This window comes from Sus scrofa, chromosome 3 (genome assembly GCF_000003025.6).
Source record: "Sus scrofa isolate TJ Tabasco breed Duroc chromosome 3, Sscrofa11.1, whole genome shotgun sequence".
NCBI classification, from domain to species: Eukaryota; Metazoa; Chordata; class Mammalia; order Artiodactyla; family Suidae; genus Sus; species Sus scrofa.
Window position 1 is genome coordinate 17,819,589 of NC_010445.4, and position 26,971 is coordinate 17,846,559.

Here is a 26,971-nt window from a genome sequence, read left to right on the forward strand (position 1 = left end):
GCTACAGGGGCGGCCCTAAAACAAAACAAAACAATACAAAAAAACCCCCCAAAGAGTCCACAGAGCACTTTGGACCAGTCAGCCCTGGCAAAACAGGAAAGCATCATTCATGGGGATAAGTCACATATGCCACAGACAGATGGCATCTGCTCTAGGGCTAGGGTGAGGATAACTGCCACACCTCCTTCCTGGCAATATGTTAAAAGGCTGTACATTTGGAGTTCCCTTCGTGGTGCAGTGGAATCCAACTAGGAACCATGAGGTTGCGGGTTCGATCCCTGGCCTTGCTCGGTGGGTTAAGGATCCTGTGTTGCTGTGGCTGTGGGGTAGGCCAGCGGCTGCAGCTCCGATTGGACCCCTAGCCTGGGAACCTCCATATGCTGCGGGGGAGGCCCTGGGAGAGGCCCTGGAAAAGGCAAAAAGACGGAAAAAAAAAAAATCAAGAGGTAAACATGATGGAACTAGAGATTCTCATACTACGGGAAGTAAGTCAGAAAGAGAAAGACAAAGACCATATGATGTCACTTACACGTGGAATCTAATATATGACACAGGAATTCCCCGTTGGCTCAGTGGTAGTGAACCTGACTTGTAACCAGGGGATGCAGGTTCAATCCCTGCTTTCGCTCAGTGGGTTAAGGATCCGGCGTTGCTGTGGCTGTGGTGTAGGCTGGCAGCTGTAGCTCCAATTTGACCCCTAGCCTGGGAATTTCCATGTGCCGCAGGTCCAGTCCTAAAAAAAAAAAAGAAGAAGAAAGCAAGAGGTAAATTTGACTGTACTCAGAAGAAAGACATTAAGATATCATGTCCAGGGAGAAATACAAGCTCCCAAGGAGCATATATGGTATTTTCCATTTTCATTTTCTACGCATGCACTGGCTTTTCCTTTCTTTTCAAGGCCACGCCTGTGGCATGTGGAAGTTCCTGGGCTAGGAGGCGAATCGGAGCTGCACCTGCCAGCCGACGCCACAGCCATGGCAATGTGAGATCTGAACCGCACCTTTGACCCATGCTGCAGACGGTGGCAACACTGGATCCTTAACCCACTGAGCGAGGCCAGGGATCGAACCCGCACCCTCATGGATCCTAGTCAGGTTTGTAACAGTGGGAACTCCCTTGCTTGCTCTTTGGACCCCGTAGCCCGATCTGTAGAGGGAGGGGTAGGCTGCGGCCCCTTTTGGCTTCTGCTCCCCGACGCCCACCAATTCCGCTTTCCCCAGCCTGGCCAGGTGTGTCCGTTCCTCCCCGAAGCTCCTACCTTGTACAGAACTAAGAAAATCAGCAGCAGCAGCAACAGCCCCCCGATGCTGCTCAGCACGTAGAGATAGAGCATGTCCTTCTCGTATATAATGTCCACCTTCATGTTGACCTGAGCAGAGGAGAGGCGGGGAGTGCAGGGAAGAGGGCTTTCCCACCCCCAACATTTCTTGTGCATCCGGCCTCCCTGGGTCTTAGAGCTTCCCGTCCGGGATTGTGACACAACGCAGGGCTCTGGTCCCAGACCCCCTCTCTCCAGCACACCTCCCACCACAGCCACTGGAATGAGCTGGCAAACATGCACCTCAGCCCCCCTTTAACCCTTAAATGGCTTCCCTAAGCTGCAAGATAAAAGGCCAGAGCCCTGGCTCAGCACGCAAAGCTTTCCAGAATCTGGTTGCTGCTGACCATTTTAGCTGCCGCTTCCCTTCTCCTGCTCTGAGCCTCCTGTTCTTATTTATGTATTTATTTGGTGGCACCTGCAGCACATGAAAGTTCCCCAGGGGAGGGATGGAACCTGTGCCACAGCAGTGACCTAAACCACTGCAGATGACAATGCCGGGTCCTTAACCTTCTGTCCCACAGGGGAACTCCTGAGCTTTCTGCTCTTAAACCTGCCTGGCCCAAGCCCTCAACTCTGGGTCCTGCTGTGAGTGCTACTGCTTCTGTGAGTGCTACTGCTTCTGTGGCTGAGTTGCCTTCAATTTGACTTTTTTTTTTTTTTTTTTTTTTGGCTTTTTAGGGCTGCACCTGCGGCACATGGAGGTTCCCAGGCTAGGGGTCTAATCGGAGCTGCAGCTGCCAGCCAACATCACAGCCACAGCAAAGAAGGATCGGAGCCATGTCTGTGACCTACACCACAGTTCACGGCAACGCCGGATCCTTCACCCACTGAGCAAGGCCAGGGATCGAACCCACAACCTCATGGATCCTAGTCAGATTTGTTGCCGCTGCGCCACGACAGGAACTCTGCCTTCAATCTGATCCTTACCTGACATCTCTGACAGCTAACCTTGTGGTTGGCTTGCCCACAAGCCATGAGGAGCTCATGGCTTCTAAGGAAGCCTGTGCAAAGGCTGCCGACTCTTACCCAACTGAGTCCAAACCTTCCGCTACAGGGCTTCTTACACTCCCAGCTCTGGCTGCCCTAGCTCTGCCCTGGGCTTCCTCTCATCCCTCTGCTGCCCTCTGTTCCCGGGTCTTCTGAGGCGATAGAGAGATACCTGGGCGAGGGAGGCGTTGCTGCCATAGAGGTGGAAGTGCTTGCTGCTGTTGAAGGAGATGGCGAGGGAGCTGCAGAGGCTGAACACGGAGGAGGCCTGTGGGAGGAGTGGCGGAGGCATCAGAGGGACAGAGGGAACAAAGCTGCCCCAGCTCAGCAGAAGAGGGAGAGGCTGGGGACCAAGAGTCGGGGTGGGTGCGATATCTCTGCTCAGTTCTCTCCGGGAGCGTTCTACTGTGCTGCTCCCATTGATGGAGGGATATTCTTCCTATAAAGAACAGCTAAGAGGAGTTCCCGCTGTGGTGCAAGGGGATCAGCATCGTCTTGCGAGTGCTGGGACGCAGGTTTGATCTTTGGCCTGAGGCAGGGGGTTAAGGATCCTGCGTTGCTGGAGCTGCGGCTTAGCTCATGGCTGCAGCTTGGATCTGAGCCCTGGCCCGGGAACTTCATAGGCCTTCAGGCAGCCAAAAATGAAAAAGAAGAAGAAGAAGAAAAAAAAAGAACATATAAGAACCATCCATAGGCCCATGAGAACAGTCCTGGATATTTCATCAAGATGGAACACAAAGGCATTCCCATTGTGGCTCAGCAGAAACAAATCTGACTAGCATCCATGAGGACGCAGGTTTGATCCCTGGCCTCGCTCAGTGGGTTGAGGATCCAGTGTTGCCATGAGCTGTGGTGTAGGTCACAGAGGCGGTTCAGATCTGGTGTTGCTGTGACTGTGGCACAGGCCTGAGGCTACAGCTCCGATTGGACCCCTAGCCTGGGAACCTCCATATGCCGCGGGTGTGGCCCTAAAAAAGACAAAAGACAAACAAACAAAACCTGCAGAGAGGTTATCTGTGGCGGAAGCCCACCCCCCTATCCTCTCACCCCCCCCCAACCACGTGGCTTCTGTTGCCTGCGGCAGGTGCTACCTCGATGTCCCCCACCAGCTCCACTGTCCCGATCACTTGGACGAGGATCTCCTGCTTGAAGACAACTGGGCAGCGGAACTGGGCTCCAAGCTGACACAGCGGCTGGCGGGAAGAAGGAAAGCAGGGGGTCAGGGAGGCCTCCTCCCACCAGCCCTGTGCCAGCCCCGCCCCCGTTCCTGAGTTCCCAGTGCTGTACCTCAGCCACACTGGGCAGACTCTCCACCTCCTCCTGGTGGCAGGTGACAGGAGGCTCCTGGGAAGGGTGGGGCGGGGTCCTCAGTTAGTGCAGAGCTGAGAGAGGATGCGGGCCCCTTGAGCCCAGACCTGGCGTTCCTCTCCACTCCCCAGATACCACCTTGCAGCCCAGTTCTCCCCCACCGGCCCTTGGTGGGTTCAACCGTCATCACTCCCTTCCCCATATGTCTGCCCCTCCCCCCACCAACCTACTCCCCCTCCCCAGCAGACCCCGGCGTCCCTCCCCAGTCTGGGCAGCACTCACCATCTGCACGCTCCACTTGTGTGTGATGGGCCCCTTGGGGTGGGGCTGTGGTACCCCAACCAAGGCCTCCAGGGCAGGCATGTTGTGGTCATAGACAGAAGGCTGGATCTTCACCTGGCACAGAGGACAAGGGGCTGCAGAGCCCTGACTGCAAATAGGTACAGGGTTTCTTTTTGTCTTTTTGCCTTTTCTAGGGCCACTTCCTGCGGCATATGGAGGTTCCCAGGCTAGGGGTCGAATCGGAGCTGTAGCCATGGGCCTACGCCAGAGCCACAGCAACGCGGGATCCAAGCTGCATCTGCGACCTACACCACAGCTCACAGCAACGCCGGATCCTCAACCCACTGAGGAAGGCCAGGGACCGAACCCGCAACCTCATGGTTCCTAGTCGGATCTGTCAACCACGGAGACACGACGGGAACTCCAAGGGTTTCATTTTGGAATAATGAAAATGTTCTAAAGTTAGTTTACGGTGATGCTCGTGCAATTTTGTGAATGTACTTACATCCAGTGAATTGTACATTCTATTTATTCTTTTCTTTTAAGAGCCACACCCGCGGCATATGGAAGTTTCCCGGCTGGGAGTCGAATTGAGCCGCAGGGGCTGGCCTACACCACAGCCACAGCAACTCGGGATCCGAGCTACATCTGTGACCTGTTACAGCTTGCGGCAACGGATCCTCAACCCACTGAACAAGGCCAGGGATTGAATCCGCTTCCTCATGGATACTACTCGGGTTTTTTTTTTTTTTTTTAAAGGGCCGCACCCATGGCATATAGAGGTTCCCAGGCTAGGGGTTGAATCAGAGCTGTAGCTGCCAGCCTACGTACGCCACAGCCAGAGCAAATTGAGATACAAGCCTCGTCTTCGACCTACACCACAGCTCTCGGTGACACTGGATCCTTAACCCACTGAGTGAGGTCAGGGATCAAACCTGCGTCCTCATGGATGCTAGTCAGGTTCTTTAACCACTGAGCCACGATGGGAACTCCACTGTTAAGTTCTTAATCTGCTGAACCACAACGGGAATGTACACTTTAAATGGGTAAGTTGTACACTTTAAATGGGTAAGTTGTATAGCACATGAATTCTATCTCAAGAAAGCCATTAAAAGACACCCCCCCCCAAAAAGGATGCTAAGAAGATATCCCAGGGGAGATGAGGGACCAGCTGCAGGAACAGGTGCATTGGAAGAGCAAGAGGGACATAATTCCAAATCCACATTGTCATTTGGAAGGAGGACACTGACTGACACTGAGAAGCGAGACACACACCTACTGGAAACACAGAGGGAGCCCAGAGCCATTCGTTTGCTAGGAGGGGGGCGGTGATGATGCCAAAATCGAGGACAGGGGGTTAGCACGTGTATGTGCGAGTGGTCTCCACCGGCTGAACACTTAGTGTGCGAGGGCTTGTCTAGGTCTCGTTACGTGATCTCATTTGCTTCTTTCATGTTCCCGTGTATGATCATCCCAGTTTACAGACGACAGAACTGAGGCTCAAGGCGATTTGCTAATCTGTCTGGAGTTGCAAGTACTAGAACTGGCTCGCTCCTTCCTTCCTTTCCTTTTCAGGGCCACACCTGAAGAGTATGGAAGTTCCCAGGCTAGGGATCGAATCAGAGCTGCAGCTGCCGGCCTACACCACAGCCCCAGCAACGCCAGATCCAAGCTGCATCTGCGACCTATGCCGCAGCTTGTGGCAACGCTGGATCCTTAACCCATTGAGGGAGGCCAGGGATTGAAGCCACATCCTCATGGATACTAGTCGGGTTCTTAACCTGCTGAGCCACAATGGGAACGCCCTAGAGCTGGTATTTTTACCTTGGCTGTGACTCCAGAGACTGGACCCACCCTGCTCTACCACCTTCCTTAGATGAAGAGAGTAATAATGCTAAAAACGGCCCATGTTGACAGATATCTTCCATGTCAGGAGCATGCTAAGCTCTTAAAGTGCATTTTCTCATTTATGTCTCATAACAACCCCATAAGGTAGGTGCCATTATCTTTCTTGTTCTACAGACTGAAAAACCGAGGCTCAGAGAGGTTAAATAAGCTGCCTAAGGTCACACAGCTTTAAATGGCAGAGCTTCGGACTTCCCATTGTGGCTCAGCAGCTAATGAACCCAGCTAGGATCCATGAGGATGCAGGTTCGATCCCTGGCCTCGCTCAGTGGGTTAAGGATCCAGCGTTGCTGTGAGCTGTGGTGTAGGTCACAGAGGCAGCTCAGATCTGGCGTGGCCATGGCTGTGGTGTAGGCCGGCAGCTGTAGCTCCGATTGGACCCCTGGCCTGGGAACCTCCATATGCCTCTGGTGTGGTCCTAAAAAAAGGCAAAAGAACGAAAGAAAGAAAGAAAGAAAGAAATGGCAGAGTTTCAAATAGATCTCAGGGCTGAAGCCTACGTTCCTAACCAGCCTGGGACCCTCCATATGCCTCAGATGCAGTCTTAAAAAAAAGCAAAATTAATAAATACATAAATAAATAAATGGCGGAGTTTCCAAAAGAAATCAGTGCTGAAGCCTACGTTCCTAACCAGCCAGGGGAGCAGGCAAGCCAGGGGCCCAGCTGTCCGGCTCTTACTGGATTTTCATGCCTGCTTAGCTCACAGTAAACCTCGATTATTACAGGTGACCCGGAGGCAAAAAGGGCCTGAGCAATGGGACAGCGTCAGGAAAGAGGGACGGATCAGCAATGCCCTGAGCCGTGTTGCGTTTTGTTCAGGTGGAGACCATGAGGGTCTTTAGCAAGAGTGGCCGCGGGGCAGGCCAGGCAGTGGCGGGCAGCTGTGTAGGTCACAGACACGGCTCAGATCTGGCGGTGCTGCGGCTGTGGTATAGACCGGCAGCTGCGCCATCGATTCGACCCTTAGCCTGGGAACTTCCTCGTGCTGCAGGTGCGGCCCTGAAAAAAATGGAAAAATAAATAAGTGAGTCAAAATAATACACGTGCATTTTCTCATCAAAACACACCCTGCTGCCCCCAGAAAAACTAGGGTCTCCCTCAGAGCCCTTCTGGCTCTCAGATTCTGTGATCCTAGAAATCATTTATCCAGGAGTGGAAAGGAGTCGGGGAGTGTGCGTCTCCGGGGAAAGGGGAGGAAGGCTGGGCTCGCTGAGGACAGGGCTGGGTGGCGCTGGTCTCTGCACCCTTGGTCCCTAGGATGAGGCTGAACGTGGGACCTCTAAGGACTCTTTCCCACTGAGGTGCATACCTGGTAGCTGTGCTTGACATGGTGGGTCTTGGGACCTTTGGGGGTGAAACTGATATAGAGCGTGGAGTTTTCCTGGCTGTGGAGAGAAAGGAGCGGCCATAAAAGCTGGAAAACACAGCAACCTCGCCACCTGAGGGGCCCTGGGCCAGGGGACGCCCCTGTGCTAGGGACACAAAGGCATGACGTCATGACATCCCTTCACGGCTCTGCGGCTTCCCTTTGGAAACAAAGGCACAAGGAAGTGGTCAGTGTTGCCCAAAGCCTGCAGTGGGGACCAGGACTGGGACACAGGTGGGTGGCCTCTGGAGCTGTGTCCTGTGTCCTCCCCACCTGGTCCTCCCTCTCCTGTATTCTGAGTCCCCTGCTCGTCTCCGAGATAACTGCTCCAGCCCCTGGCTAGCTCTCTCACCCCATCCTTCTAATGACCTTCCTAATGTCGCCCTCTGATCCTGCCACACACCCCCACCTCCGAATCCGGCAACGGCTCCCCGATGCCCACAAGCGTCAAGTCCAAAGCCCCCGTGTCCAGACCTGCCCGTTTCCCAGGCAGCCTGCCCACTGCTCCGGGCACATACCTGCCACTTCCTGAGCCTGCGCACTCCCTGCTCCCCATCAGCCCCGCCGGTTTGCCTGGGTCTGTGCCTTCCCTGTGTTAGTCTCTGAGGAGAAGGGCTGCCTTCCTTCCTGGCCCTTATCTGAACCCCCGTGCTCCTGCAGACCCCAGCGCAAGCCCTTTTTCTCCACAGTCTCTTCCGTCTCTCCTCCAACCCACATCACCTTTCCTGGCTCTGATTTCGTATCACATCTCAGACAATCTCATTGTGTTTGGCCTTTGTTAGTTTTTTTTCCTTTTCTTTTTAGGGCCACATCCACGGCCCACGGAGGTTCCCAGGCTGGGGGTCGAATTGGAGAGGCAGCTGCCGGCCTACACCACAGCCACAGCCACGCCAGATCCAAGCCGCCTCTGTGACCCACACCACAGCTCCGGATCCTGAACCCACGGAGCCAGGCCAGCGATCCAAGACACCGGTTGGGTTTCTGCTGAGCCACACCGGCCGGGAACTCTGTGGCTGGAGTCAGTTCCCATCAGCCCTGGGGCTCTAGGAGTGGGAGGGGCTTTGAGGGAGGAAGCCTGGGGCGCTGGAGTCTGGGAGGCTGAGGCGGAGCCGGGCAGGGGACGGCAGCTCAGGACTCACTCCTTGGTGAGGATGTTGAGGGGGTACAGGACCGGGATGCTGGTGGCAGCCCAGTTGTCAATCAGGTGGCCTGTGTCCTCGTTGTTGCTGCATGGGGACAAGAGAGAGGGCAGTTAGGAGACCAGACAGGCTTGGCCGGTGTCTGAGGCCAGGGTGGGGATGTGGGTGGCGGCCTGCTCACCAGCGCACATCAGCCTTCAGCTCGACAAGGTCCTCCCAGGAGCTGTTGGATAGCGTATCAAACATCACCTGGATATCAACCTGGCGAGGAGAAGAGGAGAATGAAGGAGGAAGGGGCCTCCAGCCATCTTAGCCCTTCACCACCCCTGTACCAATGCCAGAGTCACACGGATGGCTTATCTCAAGCTCTGGGCTGGGTGTTTCATCTCCATTGGGCAGATGAGGCTACAGGCGTTCCACGTGGAAGAATGAATGATCCCACCCTGGGTTTGTCTCATTCCAAAGTCCAGGCTGTGTTTATTTTTATTTTTTTTGGCCATACCCACAGCATGTGGAAGTTCCCAGGCCAGGGATCAGACCACACCAGCAGTGACAACCCTGGATCCTTAACTGCTTGCTAGGCCACCAGGGAACTCCCAGAGTCCAGGCTTTAAAACATGACGCCTTTGCACCCATTCCCTTGGGGCAAGGGGTGGGATGAGCCCTGCCCTGCCCATCGCCTACATCTTTCCCAGAGCCAGGAGCTCCCCCACCTCCTGAGCTCACAGCCCCCTAGATGCTTGGGCCCTGGGGGCTGGAAGCACCCACCGAGCTGTTTGCTTTGAAGATGGGAGAGCTCACGTTGCAGGAGACGGCTCTGCTCTGAAGACTGGTCTCCTCCAGAAGCTCCTCGCAGCTCACAGGCATCTGGCTGTGAGGCTGGGGGTGAGAAAAGAAAGCATGAGCTTTTTAGTGGGCAAGGCTAAGGGATCCCCTGAGGCCACCAACCCTCAGGGTCCTCCTCCTCCCACTCTGTCACTGCCAGGGCACTCTCGCAGAGAGGTGGGGACAGAGAATCAGGGGCACAGCCAGGGGTTCAGTACAAAGAGATTCACTGCAATACTGTTTTTTGTGTGTGTGTGTGTTTTTTTTTGGTCTTTTTGCCTTTTCTAGGGCTGTACCTGCGGCATATGGAGGTTCCCAAGCTAGGGGTCTAATTGGAGCTGTAGCCATGGGCCTATACCAGAGCCACAGCAATGCGGGATCCGAGCTGCGTCTGCAACCTACACCACAGCTCACGGCAATGCCGGATCCTTAACCCACTGAGCAAGGCCAGGGATCGAACTTGCAACCTCATGGTTCCTAGTCGGATTTGTTAACCACTGCGCCACCACGGGAACTCCTGCAATACTATTTATCAAAGGGAAAAACTGGAAGTGATCAAACAATCCAAAGGCAGAGGAGTGGTTTGGTGAATCACCAGAGAGTTAAAACGCTGCTACATCCACACACTCAGTCACCACTGAAGAAAAATGGGGGAGCCTCTGTTGTGGCGCAGTGGAAAAGAGTCCGACTAAGGAGGTTCGAACCCTGACCTCGCTCAGTGGGTTAAGGATCCGGCGTTGCCGTGTGCTGTGGGTCGCAGATGCAGCTCGGATCTGGCGTTGCTGTGGTGTGGGCCAGATCCTTAACCCATTGAGAGAGGCTGGGGATCGAACCTGCATCCTCCTGGATACCAGTCAGGTTTGTTAACCATGGAGCCATGATGGGAACTCCTATTTCTTTTACTTTTTTATCCATATGAGACGACGGATGCTCGCTAGACTTATTGTGATGATCAGTTCATGATGTATGCAAGTCACATCTTTATGCTGTACCCCTTACATTTATATGGGGCTCTAGGTCAATTATATCCAATCAAATTGGAAGAAAAAAAGAATAAAGCAATGCAAACAACCCAGGCTGTCCCTCGAAAACACGACGGTCCCCTTTTGGAGGGAGAGGTCAGTGGGGCTCCCTGAACCTGTACCCATCTTCTTGGCCACCAGGTCCTCCAGCCTCTGTCACATGCTCCATCTCACTCAACCCTCCTGATGACCCTGTGGTGCCCCAGCCTCACTCTTTAGTTGCGAATCTGAGGCTCACAGAGGGTGAATCTTGGATGTCAGGTCACACAGCCTGAGGGTGACCAGCAGGCTGAGAACCGGGATGTGGTCCTGAGCCCTCTGCCCACATCTTCAGGCTGTCCCGGCTGCCTGAGGCTTTAAGAGGCAGCAGAAACTGCGGGGACAAGCCTGTCTGGCCTGGGGCCCCTGGGCAGGGCCCACCCTCTCACTCACCTTGAGCACCTCCACTTTGCGGAAGGAGAGGCCCCAGGGGAAGCTCAGGCTGAGGTGGACCCAGTACGCGTCTTCCTTCACGTTTTGCAGTGTCAGCCGCACTGCGAGGCTGGTGGACGGGGTCAGACGCAGGACTTTGGAGCTGGGGGGAAGATCGGGGCATGGTTAGGGGAGCCAATGAAGGAAGCAGGATCCGAGGTGGGGACTTTGTTTTGCTTTTTGGGGGGCCGCAGCCGCAGCATATGGAGGTTCCCAGGCTAGGGGTCCGATCGGAGCTGCAGCTGTCAGCCTACACCACAGCCACAGCAACACGGGATCTGAGCCGCATGGGCGACCTACACCACAGCTCACGGCAATGCCAGATCCTTAACCCACTGAGCCAGGCCTGAGATGGAACCCTCATCCTCAAGGATACTAGTTGGGTTCATTACAGCTGAGCCACCGTGGGAACTCCCAGGGTGGGGACTTTCTGACCTGAGGGGTCCTGTGGGCCAGAACAAAGAAATACACAAGAGTAAGCGCCTTGGCACAGGCTTTAAGGTTTGCGGGCTCCTCTAATCCTGATGGCAGGGGGGCAGGAGACCAACATTTCTCTGAGAAGGAAACGCAGGCCCAGATGACACGGGGAGGGACGGCAGGTGGGGGTCTCCCGATGAGAAGCCTTCTCCGCACAGGAGCTGCCTCAGCCAAACGCTGAGTGAGACAGGAGGGCCCGGGGGGCTCGGAAGCCTTACAGACCTTTCAGGGGAGAAGGCCACCCTCAGGTCTGCCTCACATTTCTTGTCCTCTCCACAGTTCTTCTCGAAAGGGATCTGAAGGGCCAGGAAGCAAAAGACCAGGAGGCTCAGGTCCCCACGCCCAGGAGGGCCTGACCCCCCACCCCCCACCCCGCCGCCACCACCGGCTCGCGCTGCCGCCACCGCGTCTGCTCCCCGTCCCTTACCTCCCTGGTTTCTGAGTGTGCTGAGGGTCTCAGGATGGGCTGGATGTCCTTGTCCTGCTGAGCACAGAGGAGGGGGAGACGGGAGAGCGTAGCTGAGGCAGCAGAACTGGTGGAGGAGAGCTGGAGGGGCTCAGGCTTGGGGTGGGAACGGGGTGGGGTGGGGGGCTGGCTGTGGTCGGGCCCCTCCCTGGAGCCACCACCCCAGGCCCCAACCTCCCAACTTGGCCCAAGGCTGTCTGTGCCGATCTCCTCTGATGGCAGCTCCTTGAGGGAGGCTCAGGGTCTCTATTCACTGTTGGGCCAGGAGATCTGGGCCTTGACCAAGCAGCGCCCGCCTATCCTCCTGGCCCGTCTCCTCCGCCTGCAGGAATGCCCCAGGCTGCGCCCCCGCTTGTGACTCGCGCCTCCTGTGAATCCCATCTTCCCTGCATCCCCCCCCCCCCCACCGCCCCGCTGACTCCAAGAGCTCTCCATCTCTTATCGAGGCCAGTTTTTTCCAGCAATTCCAGAATTTCTGCCCTGGTCACTAGGTACGCACGAGAGAATAAACCAGACACACTGCCTGTCCTTCCCATGTTGGGGGAGAAATGGCCCAGCATCCTCAAGTGTTATGATGGGGCCAGGACAGGGCCTATTTAGAGGAGGTGGGAGGGAATCTATCCCACCCTGGGAGATTAGGGAAGCTTCCTGAAGGAACTGCATTTCAATTGCAATCTAAAGGACTTGGGGTGGGGCGGGGGTAGGGGCAGTTCCCATGGTGGCGCAGCGGAAACGAATCCGACTAGGAACCATGAGGTTGTGGGTTTGATCCCTGGCTTTGCTCAGTGGGTTAAGGATCAGGCATTGGTGTGAGCTGTGGTGTAGGTCACAGACGCGGCTCAGATCCTGTGTTGCTGTGGCTGTAGTGTAGGCCGGCAGCTGGAGCCGGCCTACACTACAAAAAAATAAAATAAAATAAAAAAATAAAATAAAATAAAATAAATAAAATAAAATAAAGGACATGTAGGAGAGAGCCAGGTGAAGAGAATGGAGAGGGAGGAAGAAAGAACAGTCTGGGAGTTCCCATCATGGCTCAGTGGTTAACGAATTCAACTAGGAACCATGAAGTTGCAGGTTCGATCCTTGGCCTCGCTCAGCGTTGCCGTGAACTGTGGTGTAGGTTGCAGACTCGGCTGGGATCCGACGTTGCTGTGGCTGTGGTGTAGGCCGGCAGATACAACTCTGATTAGACCCCTAGCCTCAGAACCAGTATATGCCACAGGTGCAGCCCTAGAAAAGACCAAAAAAAGAAAGAAAGAAAGAACAGAGAAGAGTCGAGATGGAGGCCCAAGGCAAAGACGGTTTCCCAGCTTGAGGGGCAGGAAGGTGCTCAAGCTGGCTGGAGGGTTCTGTGTCAGAAGGGGCAGGAGAGAGAAGCGGGGTCCAGATTCTCCAGGGCCTTGAGAGCCCTATTAGGTAGCTAGAGTAATGGGGTCACAGAAGTATTTTATGGGTGATCTAGAGAGACTCCAGCCTCCTCCACTTCTGGGGCACCTGCCAAGCAGCCTCCAGACCCCTCCTCAAGGGCGGGGGTCCAGGCAGCCTCTGCTGACTGACGGCTTGCATCCCCTCAACACTCACACGCAGATGCCTAGCAGCCACCAGACCACAGCCAGTGCCAAAGGGGCATCCAGAGCTCTGTCTTGCTGAGCTGTCCTGCTGGAAGCTAAGCCCCCCTGTCTTTCCCCCGAAATTACCACTGTGCCTCTCCTCTCTCCACCAACCCACAGTCCGCTAGTTCTTTCGTTTTCTTTTTTCTTTTTTCTGGCCACGGAGGCATGGAGTTCCCACTCCGGGGATCAGATTCAAGCCACAGTTGTGACCTAAACCGGCAGCTGTGGCAACGCCGGATCTTTAACCCACTGTGCCGAGCCAGGGATCGAACCTGTGTCCTAGCGCTCCCAAGATGCGGCAAGGGAGAAGGCTAGCCTCAGGGCCCGTTTCACCACAGTGGGAATTCCCAAAGTCTGCCAGATCTTCAGGATCCCCGAACAAATGACATCTCCCTTAGGACGCCTCAGGTCTCTTTTTAACCCCGAGTAGCTGCACCAGTTCAGCTTTTTATTTTTATTTTTTTTCTTTAAATTAGTGCTGAGGGCAGACACTGGTGGTTGTTCCTCTATATCCTGAGTGCATGGAGTGGGGGTGAGGAGGGGGCATGCTCAGCGCAGGCTGCCCAAAGCCACAAGAAAGAGTGCACTGCTAAGGTACCCCGCTCTGGCTCTGGGAGGGGCCCGCATAATGTTGGGAGTCCTCTTAGGCATGCGGAAACAGTCCCAGAGAAAGACCGATCCTGCTCGTGCTTATGCCAGAAAATAAACCCACATCTTCAGGAGCTCCTGCTGTGGTGCAACGGGATGGGCAGTGTCTCGGGAGTGCTGGGACTCGGGTTCGATATCCGGCCTGGCATAGTGGGTTAAGGATCCAGTGTTGCCGCCACTGCAGCTTAGTTCACGGCTGTGACTTGGATCTGATCCCTGGCCTGGGATCTCCATATGCCGTGGGGGGAGCCAAAAAATATTCACATCTTCAGGCTTCAAGTTCTTTCCACCTGACCCTGCTGCTTTCCAACAGAAGCCAAACGACCAGCTGCAGGTCCAGGGTTTCAGGAGAGGAAATCGGGCTGTGGGCACGGGCCGGAGCGTGTGCGGTCCTGGAGACGGGCATAGCGGTTTCCCCTCTCTTTCATAATGATTTGGTGTTGAGGGAACTACCTGCCTTCATCTGAAAACCACTGGATGGACAGACGAGAAGGCTAAGGAGGGTGCCCTGCCCTTCCACAGATAAAAGGATGGTCCTAGGCCTTCTGGTGTTTTCTCCCTGGAATTTGCATCTGTTAAAAATTTGCAGGGCGGGGGTGAGGGGAAGAGGAAGCTGAGGCACGGAGCCACCTGGAGCTGAGTCGCTGAAGCCTCCACCCCCACCCCCGGGGGTCCATCCTTTATCTCTTCATCTTGAGAGCCCCCAGGGCCTCTGCCCACCTTGGGTCCCCATCTTCCCAATCTCTGTTTTCCAGATTTCTCTTAAATACAAACTCCCATAAATGTCTTTCCTGCTTAAGGAAGCCATCTTCCGTGTCTATTGCTTAAACCCGAAGACTCCTGTATAGTAAAGTCTTGCTTAATTGAATTTCTGTGCTCTCTTGGCTCATCATGTCCCTAAGCTGATCTGTTCTTACCGCCCTTTGGTCCCTCGATGTCCCTTCTTCCTCCCAGAGAGAGTAATTTAGGGAGACGTTGATCGGCGAGATGAGGTCTTGAACGCATACCTGAGGGTGATAAGAATACACGCCTGCGTCATGAGGTTTGTTTTTGCTTTTTAGGGCCACACCCTCGGCATATGGTGGTTCCCAGGCTAGGGGTCCAAATGGAGCTGCAGCTGCCGGCCTACACCACAGCCACAGCAACGTGGGACCTGAGCCGTGTCTGTGACCTACACCACAGCTCATGGCAACGCTGGATCCTTAACCCACTGAGAGAGGCCAGGGATCGAACCTGCAACCTCACGGTTCCTAGTTGGATTCGTTTCCAATGAGCCAGGACAGGAACTCCGATGTCATGGATTTAACCATTACCATGCTTCCAGTTAAAGGCACATCCTGTCCATACTTTATAAAGGATGAAATTCTTTTTTTTTTTTTTTTTTTGGTCTTTTTGCCATTTCTTGGGCCGCTCCCGCGGCATATGGAGGTTCCCAGGCTAGGGGTTGAATCGGAGCTGTAGCCACCAGCCTACGCCAGAGCCACAGCAACGCGGGATCCGAGCCGCATCTGCAACCTACACCACAGCTCTCGGCAATGCCAGATCGTTAACCCACTGAGCAAGGGCAGGGATCGAACCAGCAACCTCATGGTTCCCAGTCGGATTCGTTAACCACTGCGCCACGACGGGAACTCCAAGGATGAAATTCTAATAACTAGTTGTCTGATTCCTTACCAGTAGTGGGAATATGTTTACTACATACAAGTGTTTATAATATGCCCAGGTTGCTTCTCAGTCATCCCTCAGCTCCAGTTCTAAGGCATTGATCACGCATCAAACTCAGCACTTTTCCCCCACTGAGTCCTAACAGAAACCCTCAAATCTCTGTCAAACTCCTCTAGGCAACCATTATCAAAGTTTGCACCAGAAGGAGTACTCGAAGGAGTTCCTGTTGTGACTCAGCAGGTTAAGAAGGCTATTAATATCCACAGGGACGCAGGTTCGATCCCTGACCTCGCTCAGTTGGTTAAGAATCCGGTGTTGCCATGAGCTGCGGCATAGGTCACAAAGTGGCTGGGATCCAGTGGTGCTGTGGCTGTGGCATAGGTCAGTGGCTGTAGCTCCAATTTGGTCCCTAGCCTGGGAATGTCCTTATGCCACAGATCGCGGCCATTAAAAAAAAAGGAATATTCTAGAATATCTAGAGTACCCTAATTTCTTGAGGACAGGGATAGATCTTAGTTTCTTACATTATTACCAGTTCCTAATACTTTGCAGACACTCAGATGGTATTCACCTGAAGTTTCCCTCACCTAAAGTTTTCCACAACATAAAAAGGCAGGTATTATGATCCTCTTAGAGATGAGGAAAATGACATGCAAGAAGGTGACACAATTTTCCTAAAGACTAGAACTAGGACATGAACCCAGACCTGTCCAACTCCCAAATCTTTTTTTTTGTTTGTTTTTTTGTCTTTTTGCCTTTTCTAGGCCGCACCCGTGGCATACAGAGGTTCCCAGGCTAGGGGTCAAATCAGAGCTGTAGCCGCCAAGCCTACGCCAGAGCCACAGCGACATGGGATCCAAGCCAAGTCTGCAACCTACACCACAGCTCACAGCAACGCCGGATCCTTAACCCACTGAGCAAGGCCAGGGATCAAACCTGCAACCTCATGGTTCTTAGTCGGATTCGTTAACCACTGAGCCACGACGGGAACTCCCCAACTCCCAAATCTAAAGCCTTCCCATCACAGTGCCTCTTCTCTGACAAATTTATTCAAAATGTCCAAATCTTGTAAATCTTGAAAATCTCGGGGGTGTGCAAAGATAGAGAGGCCCTGAAGGAGATAAGATTGTGAGCAGATAACTGTTGAAGCTGAGTGATGGCTATTTGGGGGCTCATTAAACTGTTTTTCTAATTTTGTCTGTCTGAAACTTCTCACAATAAAGAAATGAAAACTGGGAGTTCCCTGGCGGCTAAGTAGGTTAAGGATCTGGCGTTATCTCTGCTGTGGCTCGGGTCACTGCTATGTTGTGGGTTCGATCCCTGGCCTGGGAACTTCTGCATGCTGTGGGTATGGCAAAAAAGACAGTAACAGGAGTTCGAGTTGTGGCTCAGCAGTTAACAAACCTGACTGGTGTTCATGAGGGAGCAGGTTAGATCCCTGGCCTCGCTCAGTGGGTTAAGGATCCAGTGTTGCTGTGGTGTAGGTTGAAGATGCAGCTCGGATCCCACATTGCTGTGGCTGTGGTGTAGGCCGGCAGCTGTAGCTCCGACTGGACCTCTAGCCTCGGAACCTCCATACGCCGAGGGTTCAGCCCTAAAAAGACAAAAAGACCAAAAAAAAAAAAATGTTTACAATTGTAATCATGTTAAAAATGTCTATGCACGTAGAATTAAGGACTGGAATAAAACATGCCGAAGGTACCGTTACTACTGCTGTACAGGAGAGGAAACGGCCGCACAGGGAGATCAAGACGACCTGTGACCTGAGTTGGACAATGATGGAACCGGCCTGGCACCCCGACCCGCTCCCGATGCAGTCGGCTCATCTGCAGCATCCCTGCCCCGAGCAGCCCTGCAGCCTCCCTTACCGGGATGTGGAACTTGAATCTGATGCAGGACTGGTCTGAGGTGACAGCTGTGTTCCCGCTGAGTTCATGGGTCCCTCCTGGGAACAAGCCCCGGCTTCTGGTCCGATGCCCATCCAGCTGCAGAGTGTAAGTGAGGTTGGCAACCAGGGGCCCTGGGCAGGGAGGAAGGGCAGGAGGTGAATGGTGGCGGATCGTGGGGCCCTGGGCGGGCAGCAGCGCTGGGGAGCAGGGGGACAGCACTGACCTTGGAACTGTGAGATGAGAGACTTGACCTGGAAGCAGACTATGAGGTTAACGCCTTCCTTCTTCTGGTTACTGGTTGAATAGGAGCACTCGACTTCGTGCATTGGGATCTCGGCCGGGGAGAAGTCGATGGTCGTGTTGATGTCCACCACAGGCCGGGAGCTGCAGGGCGGGGAACAGCCCATGCTCTCCCTCTGCCTCAGCTGCAACCCCCAGTCCGTGGGGTTCCAGCTGTCAGAGTCCAGGGGACTCGCCTTCCCTGAAGAAGACCTCAGACTCACTCTCTCCTTGCCACGATGATAATAATAATGTGAATTCATCAGGGCTCCCCAGCTCATCCCAGCAGCCTTTCTGACCCATTTTCCATACACAAGAGTGAGGGGTTTTTTGGTTTGTTTTTTGTGGTTTAGGGCCCCACCCACAGCACACAGAGGTTCTCAGGCTAGGGGTCCGTTTGAAGCTGTAGCTGTCAGCCTACGCCACAGCCATGCAGAATCCCAGCCGCGTCTGGGACCTACACCATAGCTCATGGAAACGTCAGATCCTTAACCCACTGAGCGAGGCCAGGGATTGAACCTGAGTCCTCATGGATGCTAGTCAGGTTTGTTAACTGCTGAGCCACGAAGGGAACTTCCAAAAATGAGCTTTCCCAAAGAAAAATCATACCACGCTGATAAATTTTCAATGATGCCCCATGATATTCAGAATAAAATCCAATTTTTCCCTGTCCAGGCCTGCCTTTCCAGTTACTTCCTACCACACGGCCCCTCTTTCAGCACCTCGAACATGTCACACGTTTGCTGCCTTACAGCCAAGGTGCCTCATGGGCTTTCTGCATAGAAAAGCCTTACCCCAGATTTCTGCAAGCTGGAGACAGCCACAATAACTCGGAATCTGAGCCACGTCTGCGACCTGCACCACAGTTCACAGCAACACTGGATCCTTAACCCACTGAGCAAGGCTGGGGATCGAACCTGCAACCTCATGGTTCCTAGTCGGATTCATTTCCACTGCACCATGACGGGAACTCCTCCTTGTTACTTTCTGTGGCAGAACCCTGTTCAATGTTCCTCATGGCACTTACCACAACGGTACTTATCTATTTACTCCTTTTATTTTTTCTTTTTTGGTTGCCCAGTGGCACATGGAGTTCCCAGACCAGGGATCAGGTCTGAGCTGCAGCTGCGGCAACACAGGAAACTTAACCCACCATGCTGGGGCTGGAAATTGAGCCTGTGCTCTGGAGATGCTGCTGATCCCACCGTGCCACAGTGGGAACTCCAATTCCTTTTATTTATTTACTTTCATTTATAAGGATTTTTATTTTTCCCTTTTATTTTTTATTATATATTTCCCTCTACACATACTTTGTATGCAATGCCTGGTTCAGTACTGAAGACACGGTAGATGCTCAATAAACATTCACCATACAATGTTGCAGCAGGCTTCCCATGACTAAGACATGGGTCGGGGGGGGGTTCCCTTCGTGGCTCAGTGGTTAACGAACCCGACTAGGATCCATGAGGATGCAGGTTCGATCCCTGGCCTCGCTCAGTGGGTTAAGGATCTAGTATCCCCGTGAGCTGTGGCGCAGGCCGGCAGCTGTAGCTCTGATTTGACCCCTAGCCTGGAACTTCCAATGCCGAGGGTGTAGCCCTCAAAAGCAAACACGAAACAAAAAACGTTGTGGGTTGGGCAGGAAATGCCACGACCATTTCAAAGATGAGGAAACTGAGCTCCTGAGAAGCTAAGTGACAAGTAAGATCACCCAAGAAGGAAATGGCAGAGCTTGGACTTCAGTGAAGGTCCCCAGGTTCTCAAGCCATCACAGGCCTCTCAGATAAGCCTGAGTTCAAATCCCCGTCTGTCACGGAATAGCAGCGGTTTAACCTGGAGTCAGACTTGAAGCCAGTGTAACACGGGAACCAAGCCCACAGGATTGGGCTGAACACCAAATGCACTGATGTCGAGAAACATTCAGCACGATGCCTGATCCACGGAAACTGCTTAGAGGATGAGCTGAAAGGATCACAGGTGAGGATGTGGGGGGGCGGGGGGGGCTCTTACCTCAGCACGATCACCTGGCCCTCCGCCCCCACCGCCACATCTGCCAGGCCATCCCCTCCAAGGTCCTTCACCCCGTGGATGGAGCGTCCAAACCATCGAATTTCTGAGAACATCTGGGCGCCCGCTATCCGCTGAGACCGGGAGAGAAATTCACGTTACGCTGGGGAGGGGGCTGAAGGGCCGGAGGAGTCGGGCTGGGGAGGCGGGGGTCAAGGGCTCGGAGGCTTCCAGGGGCCTGGAAATGGGTTCTGAGCGCAGGAAGGGTACCTCACCTGACTGGGCCAGGCGCTCAGCCCCCCGGGCTTCCCATTGAAGATGTACACAGCCCCCTGCTCCTCCAGAGGGGCTCCCACAGCCACGTCCGTCAGCCCGTCCCCATTGAGGTCCATCAGGGCAGTGATGGCTGCTCCGAATCGCCCAAGGAGGTAGCCGGGATCCCCATGTAGCTCTGAGATCATTTGGAACTCCAGCTGGGAGGGAGCAAGGCAAAAGGGCCCACCTCCGTCACCCAGTGACCTTTTCCTGGGGGAGGTGTTGTATATGTGAAGAACCCCGCTGAGCTCCTGTGCGGCTCAGTGGCTTAAGGATCCTGCATCAGTTCCGTGGCTTGGGTCACAGCTGTGGCTCAGGTTCGATCCCTAGCCTGGGAACTTCTGCATGCTGTGGGTGCACCCAGAAAAAGAGCACTATAGGAATGTTAGATGTGGTCCCTCGCAGAACTGGAAGGGTGCCTTCAGACTAAACTGGGCCCAACGTTCCAGCTCCATCGCTGCTATATGTGCGACTTAGTGCCTTTGGAAAGGTACCCAGCCTTGCTGAGCTGCAGCATTCCTATTTGTAAAATAAAGCTCATGGAGTTCCCATCTTGGAGTTCCCATGGATACCCGACTAGTATCCATGACGATGTGGGTTCAATCCCTGGCTTTGCTCAGTGGGTTACAGATCCAGTGTTGCTGAGAGCTGTGGTCTAGGTTGCAGGCTCTGCTTGGAGCCTGCGTTGCTGTGGCTCTGGCGTAGGCCGGCAGCTGCAGCTCTGATTCGACCCCTAGCCTGGGAACCTCCATATGCTGCATTGCAGCCCTAAAAAGAAAAAGCTCATAGCATCCCAGAAGGTGGTTAAGAGAATCAAATCAGGTACCGTATGTATAAATTGTCTGGGCCTTGCACGCAGTTCGCCCGCAGTGCTTTGCTCTTGTTCGTCTATTGTTCTAAAGGTCTGACTGACACAGGATCAGACGGGGAAAGGCTCCGAGAAGCCCTAGGAGCCTGTTTCTCCCACACCTTCCGCTCAGGGACCTGGTCCCCACCTGTTTTCTCTGGTAAACGAATACCCGGCCTCCTCTCTGCTCCCCATAGAACAGGGGGACTCCAATCAGTAGCAGCTCTGTCTCCCCATCTTGGTTCAGGTCGACACCACACAGCTCGCCTCCAAAATAAGAGCCAATCTGCAGGGAGAGGAAGACGTTTGAGGAAGAAGCCATGAGCAGGACCCCCCCCCCCCCATCAGCTGTGCCAAATACATCCTACTCCAAGCCCTCCAATGAAGGTTCAAGTCCTGGATCCCACTTAGAGCCTGGATGAATTAAGACACGTGGGGTTCTCCAAGGTCCATTTTTTTTCTTTTCCAGGGCCACACCCACAGCGTATGAAAGTTCCCAGGCTAGGGGTGGAATCAGAGCTGCAGCTGCTGGCCTATACCACAGCCACAGCAATACCAGATCTGAACACCACAGCTTTAACACACTGAGCTGATGAGGGATTGAACCTTCATTCTTATGGATACTCTGCAGATTCTTCACCTGCTGAGCCACCATGGGGACTCCCAAGGTTCGGTTCTTAAACTGGTCAATGGACAAGGCCAAGCTTACTCCAGACCAATGCGACAGTTCTTAGCCCAAGGCCTGCGCACAGCAAGGGGAATGAGTGTTCAGAAGACAGCAGGGAGCTTAACTAGTGTCACAACAGCCCCTCATCGGCAGATGCCCCTGGGGCCATGCTCACCTGGGTCCCATCTATTTTCTGGATCTGCCTCCAGGGTCCTTTGTCCTCTGGTTTTTGGAACAGCAGCACCCGCCCCACATGCTGGTACCGGGGGGCTCCAGCTGCCAGCAGTGACATGGTTCCTCGGGAGGGCAGCCAGGTCACTGTGTAACCTGAGGAGAGAGAGCCAGGGGCTTGCAGTTAGGAAACTTTCTTTTCTTTTTTAAGGGCAACACCCCCGGCATATGTAAGTTCCCAGACTAGTGATATGTGTATTCACTTTTTTTGTGTGTGTGTGTGTTTTTGCCTTTTCTAGGGCTGCTCCTGAGGCATATGGAGGTTTCCAGGCTAGGGGTTTAATTGGAGCTGTAGCTGCCAGCCTACACCAGAGCCACAGCAACTCGAGATCCGAGCCACGTCTGGGACCTACACCACAGCTCACGGCAACTCAGGATCCTTAACCCACTGAGCAAGGCCAGGGATCAAACCCACAACCTCATGGTTCCTAGTTGGATTCGTTAACCACTGAGCCACGACAGGAACTCCCACATTTTTTTCTTTTTTACAAGCATATACCATGCAGTATTGGGGATGTATTTATTTATTTGCTTTTTAGGGCCACACCCACAGCATAGGGAGGTTCCCAGGCTAGGGGTCTAATTGGAGCTACAGCTGCCGGCCTACACCACAGCCACAGCAACACGCAGGATCCAAGCTGTATCTGCGACCTACACCACAACTCATAGCTTATTAACCCACTGAGCGAGGCAAGGGATCAAACCTGCAACCTCATGGTTCCTAGTTGGATTTGTTTCCACTTCGCCGCAACAGGAACTCCTCTTTACGTTCTTTTTATTTTCTTTTTCTTTTTTTAATTTTTTTGTCTTTTTGCCATTTCTTGGGCCGCTCCCTCGACATATGGAGGTTCCCAGGCTAGAGGTGGAGTCAGAGCTGTAGCCACCAGCCTCTGCAAAAGCCACAGCAACGCGGGATCCGAGCCACATCTGTGACCTACACCACAGCTCACGGCAAAGCCAGATCCTTGAATTACTGTTTCAAGAGGTTGCTTTGATTCAACCCCTAGCCTGGGAACTTTCATATGCTGTGGGTGTGGCCCTAAAAAAAAGCAAAAAAAAAAAAAAAAAAAAAAAAAGCGGGGGGGGGGGGCAGGAGTTCCTGACTAGCATCCATGAAGATGCAGATTCGATAAGTGGCCTTGCTCAGTGGGTTAAGGATCCAGTGTTGCCATGAGCTGTGGTTCAGGTTGCAGGTGTGGCTTGGATCTGGCACTGCTGTGGCAGTGGTGTAGGCCGGAGGTTTCAGCTCCGATTCGACCCCTAGCCTGGAAACTTCAGTATGCCACAGGTGTGGCCCTGAAAAAAAGAGTTCCTGTCATGGTGCAGTGCAAACAAATCTGACTAGGAACCATAAGGTCACAGGTTTGATCCTTGGCCTCACTCAGTGGGTTAAGGATCCGGCGTTGCTGTGGCTGTGGTATAGGCCATCAGCTGTAGCTCTGATTTGACCCCTAGCCTGGGAACCTCCATATGCTGCGGGTGTGGCCCTAGAAAGGAAAAAAAAAAAAAAAAAGAGAGAGCGAGCGAGAGAAAGAATAACATATGTATATATAGATACGGATATTGATATATCCTTATTGGCTATGTTTTTCTGCAGAATCTGATTGATAGGGTAATATAAATATATAAAGATAATAATATAAATAATAATATACATATACACAGAGATAAAGCAAATGTGGCAAATGCTAACAACTAATAAATCAGGTGGAGGGTACATTGGTTTTCATTGTACTATTAACTTTTCTCAAAGTTCGACAATTTTTTCATAAAAAAAATTGGTAGAAAAGATGAAAAATATGCTTCAGTGAAAAACTCTGGAGAGGTAACACTGATCAATCAGCATGGAGACACAGCCTAATAAAAACACTGAAATTCAAACATAAAGAGTGCTGACTCTACAGCAAAGGGAATATAGCCAATATTTTATAGTAACTATAAATGGAATAGAACCGTAAGAATTCTGATCACTATCCCATACACCTGAAACTAATATATTACTGTAAATCAACTATATCTCAATTAAAAAAAAAAAAAAAGCAAGAGACTTGAAAACATTTCCTGCTCCAAGATAACACTTGAGGTTATCTTCATATTTCACAAATCCTATGTCAAGGTTCCCTGCTCTCTGTTCCAAAATGATGAGGTGCCAGAGGAAATGCTGCAGCAAAGGGAACAGGGACTCCGGGAGAGCCAGGAGCCACGCCATAGGAATGCCCTGATTCAGAAGATGACTCACTGACCCAATCTGATCTTCCTTCCTTAGAACAGTAGAAAGTGAGTGAAAAAAGACGTAGGAGTAGTTCCTGTCATGGCACAGCGGAAAACAAATCTGACTAGGAACCATGAGGTTTAGGGTTCGATCCCTGGCCTCGCCGAGTGGGTTAAGGATCCAGTGTTGCTGTGAGCTGTGGTGTAGGTGGAAGACGCAGCTCGGATCCCGCATTGCTGTGGTTGTGGGGTAGGCTGGTGGCTGCAGCTCCGATTGGACCCCTGGCCTGGGAACCTCCATGTGCTACAGGTACAGACCTAAAAAAAAAAAAAATGAAAGACAAACAAACAAAAAAATTGGATGGTTTTGAAAGATGTGGGGGTTCTGGGCTACAGGGATGGTCTTCGGTTGTCTAGTATCTGGGCCTGGGGTGATTTAGGTCAGGGGTAATTTCAGCCTGGTGCTGAAAGTTAGCTAAAGGGGGGGTTGGGGATGCTAGCTCTGGATCTTTTAGCTGGTGTATGGAAGGTCTGCTCCCAGGTAAGTTGTTTGCTACCTGTAGGAATCAGCTAGCCTTGGGAGGGGCAGTCTCTCCAGGGTTAGCAAGGAGGCAAAATGTCAAAATACTGCATCATAAAACACAGAAAATAAAAACATGATTGATACCCAGGTGAGGGGTTATTAAGGGGAAAAGGAAGAGTATTATAACCTTATTTATGAGTTCCTGTTGTAGCTCGGTGGAAACAAATCTGACTAGCATCCATGAGGTTGCAGGTTCGATCCCTGGCATCACAAAGTGGGTTAAGGATCCGGCGTTGCCATGAGCTATGGTGTAGGTCTCAGGCACGGATCGGATCAAGCAAACAGCATGAACAAATTCAGAGTTTAAATTTTTGTGTGTGTGTCTTTCTAAGGCCATACCCGCAGCATAAGGAGATTCCCAGGCTAGGGGTTGAATTGGAGCCGTAGCCCCTGGCCTCTGCCACAGTCACAGCAATGCCAGATCCCAGCCACATCTGTGACCCACCACAGCTCATGGAAATGCTGGATCCTTAACCCACTGAGTGAGGCCAGGGATTGAACCTGCATTCTCATGCGTACTAGTCAGATTCGTTTCCACGGAGCCACAACGGGAACGCCGCTTTCATTATTATTTTGAAAGTCAGTCTGAGCCACTCTCTGGTTCCCCACAACCAAAAGAACCCAGCAGAAAAGAAAAGTACTCACCCAAATATCCCGCCCTCACTTCTGGTGTCAGTGGTACATTCCCAACAAATGTATCCCCCTGCAGGTCTGCCTTCAGGTCGAGGAAGCCCCCAGCCCAGTCCTCGGCTCCGACAGCCCCTACGATGCCGTGGCCCTGCCCAGGGAGGGAGACGAAGAGGTCAGCCGTGTCCCCACCACCTCCCTCAGCCCCCTGCTCGGGTCCGCTGCTCACCTTGCTGAGGTCCGCGCTGATCCCGCTGGAGGACAGCTCCATGTCGAAGGACGTCAGGTCCTGTTTGCTTGTGCCTGAGGGATGAAGCAGGGAGAAAGGGCCAAGACTCAGGGAGCAGTGAAAACAGGGCCATTCAAGGAAGGACTGAGAAAAACACAGTGTCTACCTGCAGGCCAGGTAGAAAGAGCATGAATCTTTTTTTTTTTTAGGGCTGCACCTGCGTCACGTGGAAGTTCCCAGCCTAGGGGTCGAACCGGAGCAGCAGCTGCTGGCCTACTACGCCACAGACACAGCAACTTGGGATCTGAGCCGCGTCTGCGACCTATACCACAGCTTGCTGCAATGCTGGATCCTTAACCCACTGCGTGAGGCCAAGGAATGAAACTGCCTCTTTATGGATACTAGTTGGGTTCAGTTTCACTGAGCCACAATGGGAACTCCTGAGGTCGAACCTTTTCGTGATTGATTGATTGCTTTTGCCTTGGTGCACAGCAGCTTGATGCGGGGGGGGGGGGGGTGCGGCAGGGGTGGTCCTCAGTTCCCTGACCTGGGACTGAACCCAGGCTGCAGTGGTGAAAGCGCCAAATCCTAAGCTCGAGACCACCAGGGAACTCCCCAGAGCATCAGCTTTAGAGTCAGATGGGGAAGTGATGTAAGCAGAGTCTCCTATGACTCCATCAGCCCTAAATGTGGCTGGCCCATTACTCGGACGCAGCACGTCGAAGAGGCATGTTTTGATTTCTGCTCCCACTCAGGCTTCGCCTCACTCTTTTTTTTTTTTTTTTTTGGTCTTTTTGCCATTTCTTGGGCCGCTCCCTTTGCATATGGAGGTTCCCAGGCTAGGGGTCTAATCGGAGCTGTAGCCGCCAGCCTACACCAGAGCCACAGCAATGCAGGATCCGAGCAGCGTCTGCAACCTACACCACAGCTCACGGCAACGCCGGATCGTTAACCCACTGAGCAAGGGCAGGGACCGAACCCGCAACCTCATGGTTCCCAGTCGGATTCGTTAACCACTGCGCCATGACGGGAACTCCTCCCCTCACTCTTAAAGCCCAGGAATCAACCTGGATTCTTCCCTTTCCCCCTCCATTCTGCCTCCGGCACCTGACCAAATCAGGATGGTTCTACCTGCAAAACACATCTGTCCTGTCCCACCCCCCACCTGCCTGTATCATCACCACACTGGCTGGCGCCATCCTCCTCGCCTGCCTGACTAATGCAGGAGCTTGCTAATTTGGTCTCTTTGACTTCATTCTCTCTCTTTCGTATTTATTGATTTATTTTTTTTTACTGCCGAACCTGCAGCATTTGGAAGTTCCTGGGCCACGGGTTGAACTGGAGCTGCAGCTGCTAGTCTATACCACAGCCAAACACCACCAGATCCGAGCTGTATCTGGGACCTACGCCTCAGCTTGCAGCAATGCCAGATCCTTAACCCACTGAGTAAGGCCAGGAGTCGAACCCGCATCCTCACGGACACCATCTCAAGATCTCAATCCCCTGAGCCACAATGGGAACTCCTCATTCTTCCTCTTTCTATACCTTTTTTCTACAGGGCAAGTCAAGTAATCTTTTTTTAAAATGCATA

The 26,971-nt window shown here is 53.0% G+C and overlaps 1 protein-coding gene across 3 annotated transcripts in view; it reads right to left on the reverse strand.

Annotated features, from left to right (window-relative positions):
- ITGAL (integrin subunit alpha L) overlaps positions 1 to 26,971 on the reverse strand; it is a 40,273-nt gene that overhangs the window by 1,804 nt on the left and 11,498 nt on the right. The window contains exons 10-30 of one of the 3 annotated variants that reach the window (XM_005652999.3): positions 25,381 to 25,454; positions 25,170 to 25,302; positions 21,675 to 21,826; positions 20,981 to 21,118; positions 19,946 to 20,143; positions 19,674 to 19,804; positions 17,608 to 17,768; positions 17,364 to 17,515; positions 14,748 to 14,837; positions 11,531 to 11,584; positions 11,326 to 11,399; positions 10,588 to 10,729; positions 9,077 to 9,187; positions 8,490 to 8,569; positions 8,309 to 8,395; positions 7,113 to 7,188; positions 3,899 to 4,012; positions 3,596 to 3,652; positions 3,400 to 3,501; positions 2,481 to 2,576; positions 1,259 to 1,369 (exon numbers count right to left, since the gene is read on the reverse strand). In XM_005652999.3, coding sequence (XP_005653056.2) covers positions 1,259 to 1,369; positions 2,481 to 2,576; positions 3,400 to 3,501; positions 3,596 to 3,652; positions 3,899 to 4,012; positions 7,113 to 7,188; positions 8,309 to 8,395; positions 8,490 to 8,569; positions 9,077 to 9,187; positions 10,588 to 10,729; positions 11,326 to 11,399; positions 11,531 to 11,584; positions 14,748 to 14,837; positions 17,364 to 17,515; positions 17,608 to 17,768; positions 19,674 to 19,804; positions 19,946 to 20,143; positions 20,981 to 21,118; positions 21,675 to 21,826; positions 25,170 to 25,302; positions 25,381 to 25,454 — 2,333 coding nt within the window. 3 annotated transcript variants of the gene reach the window in all.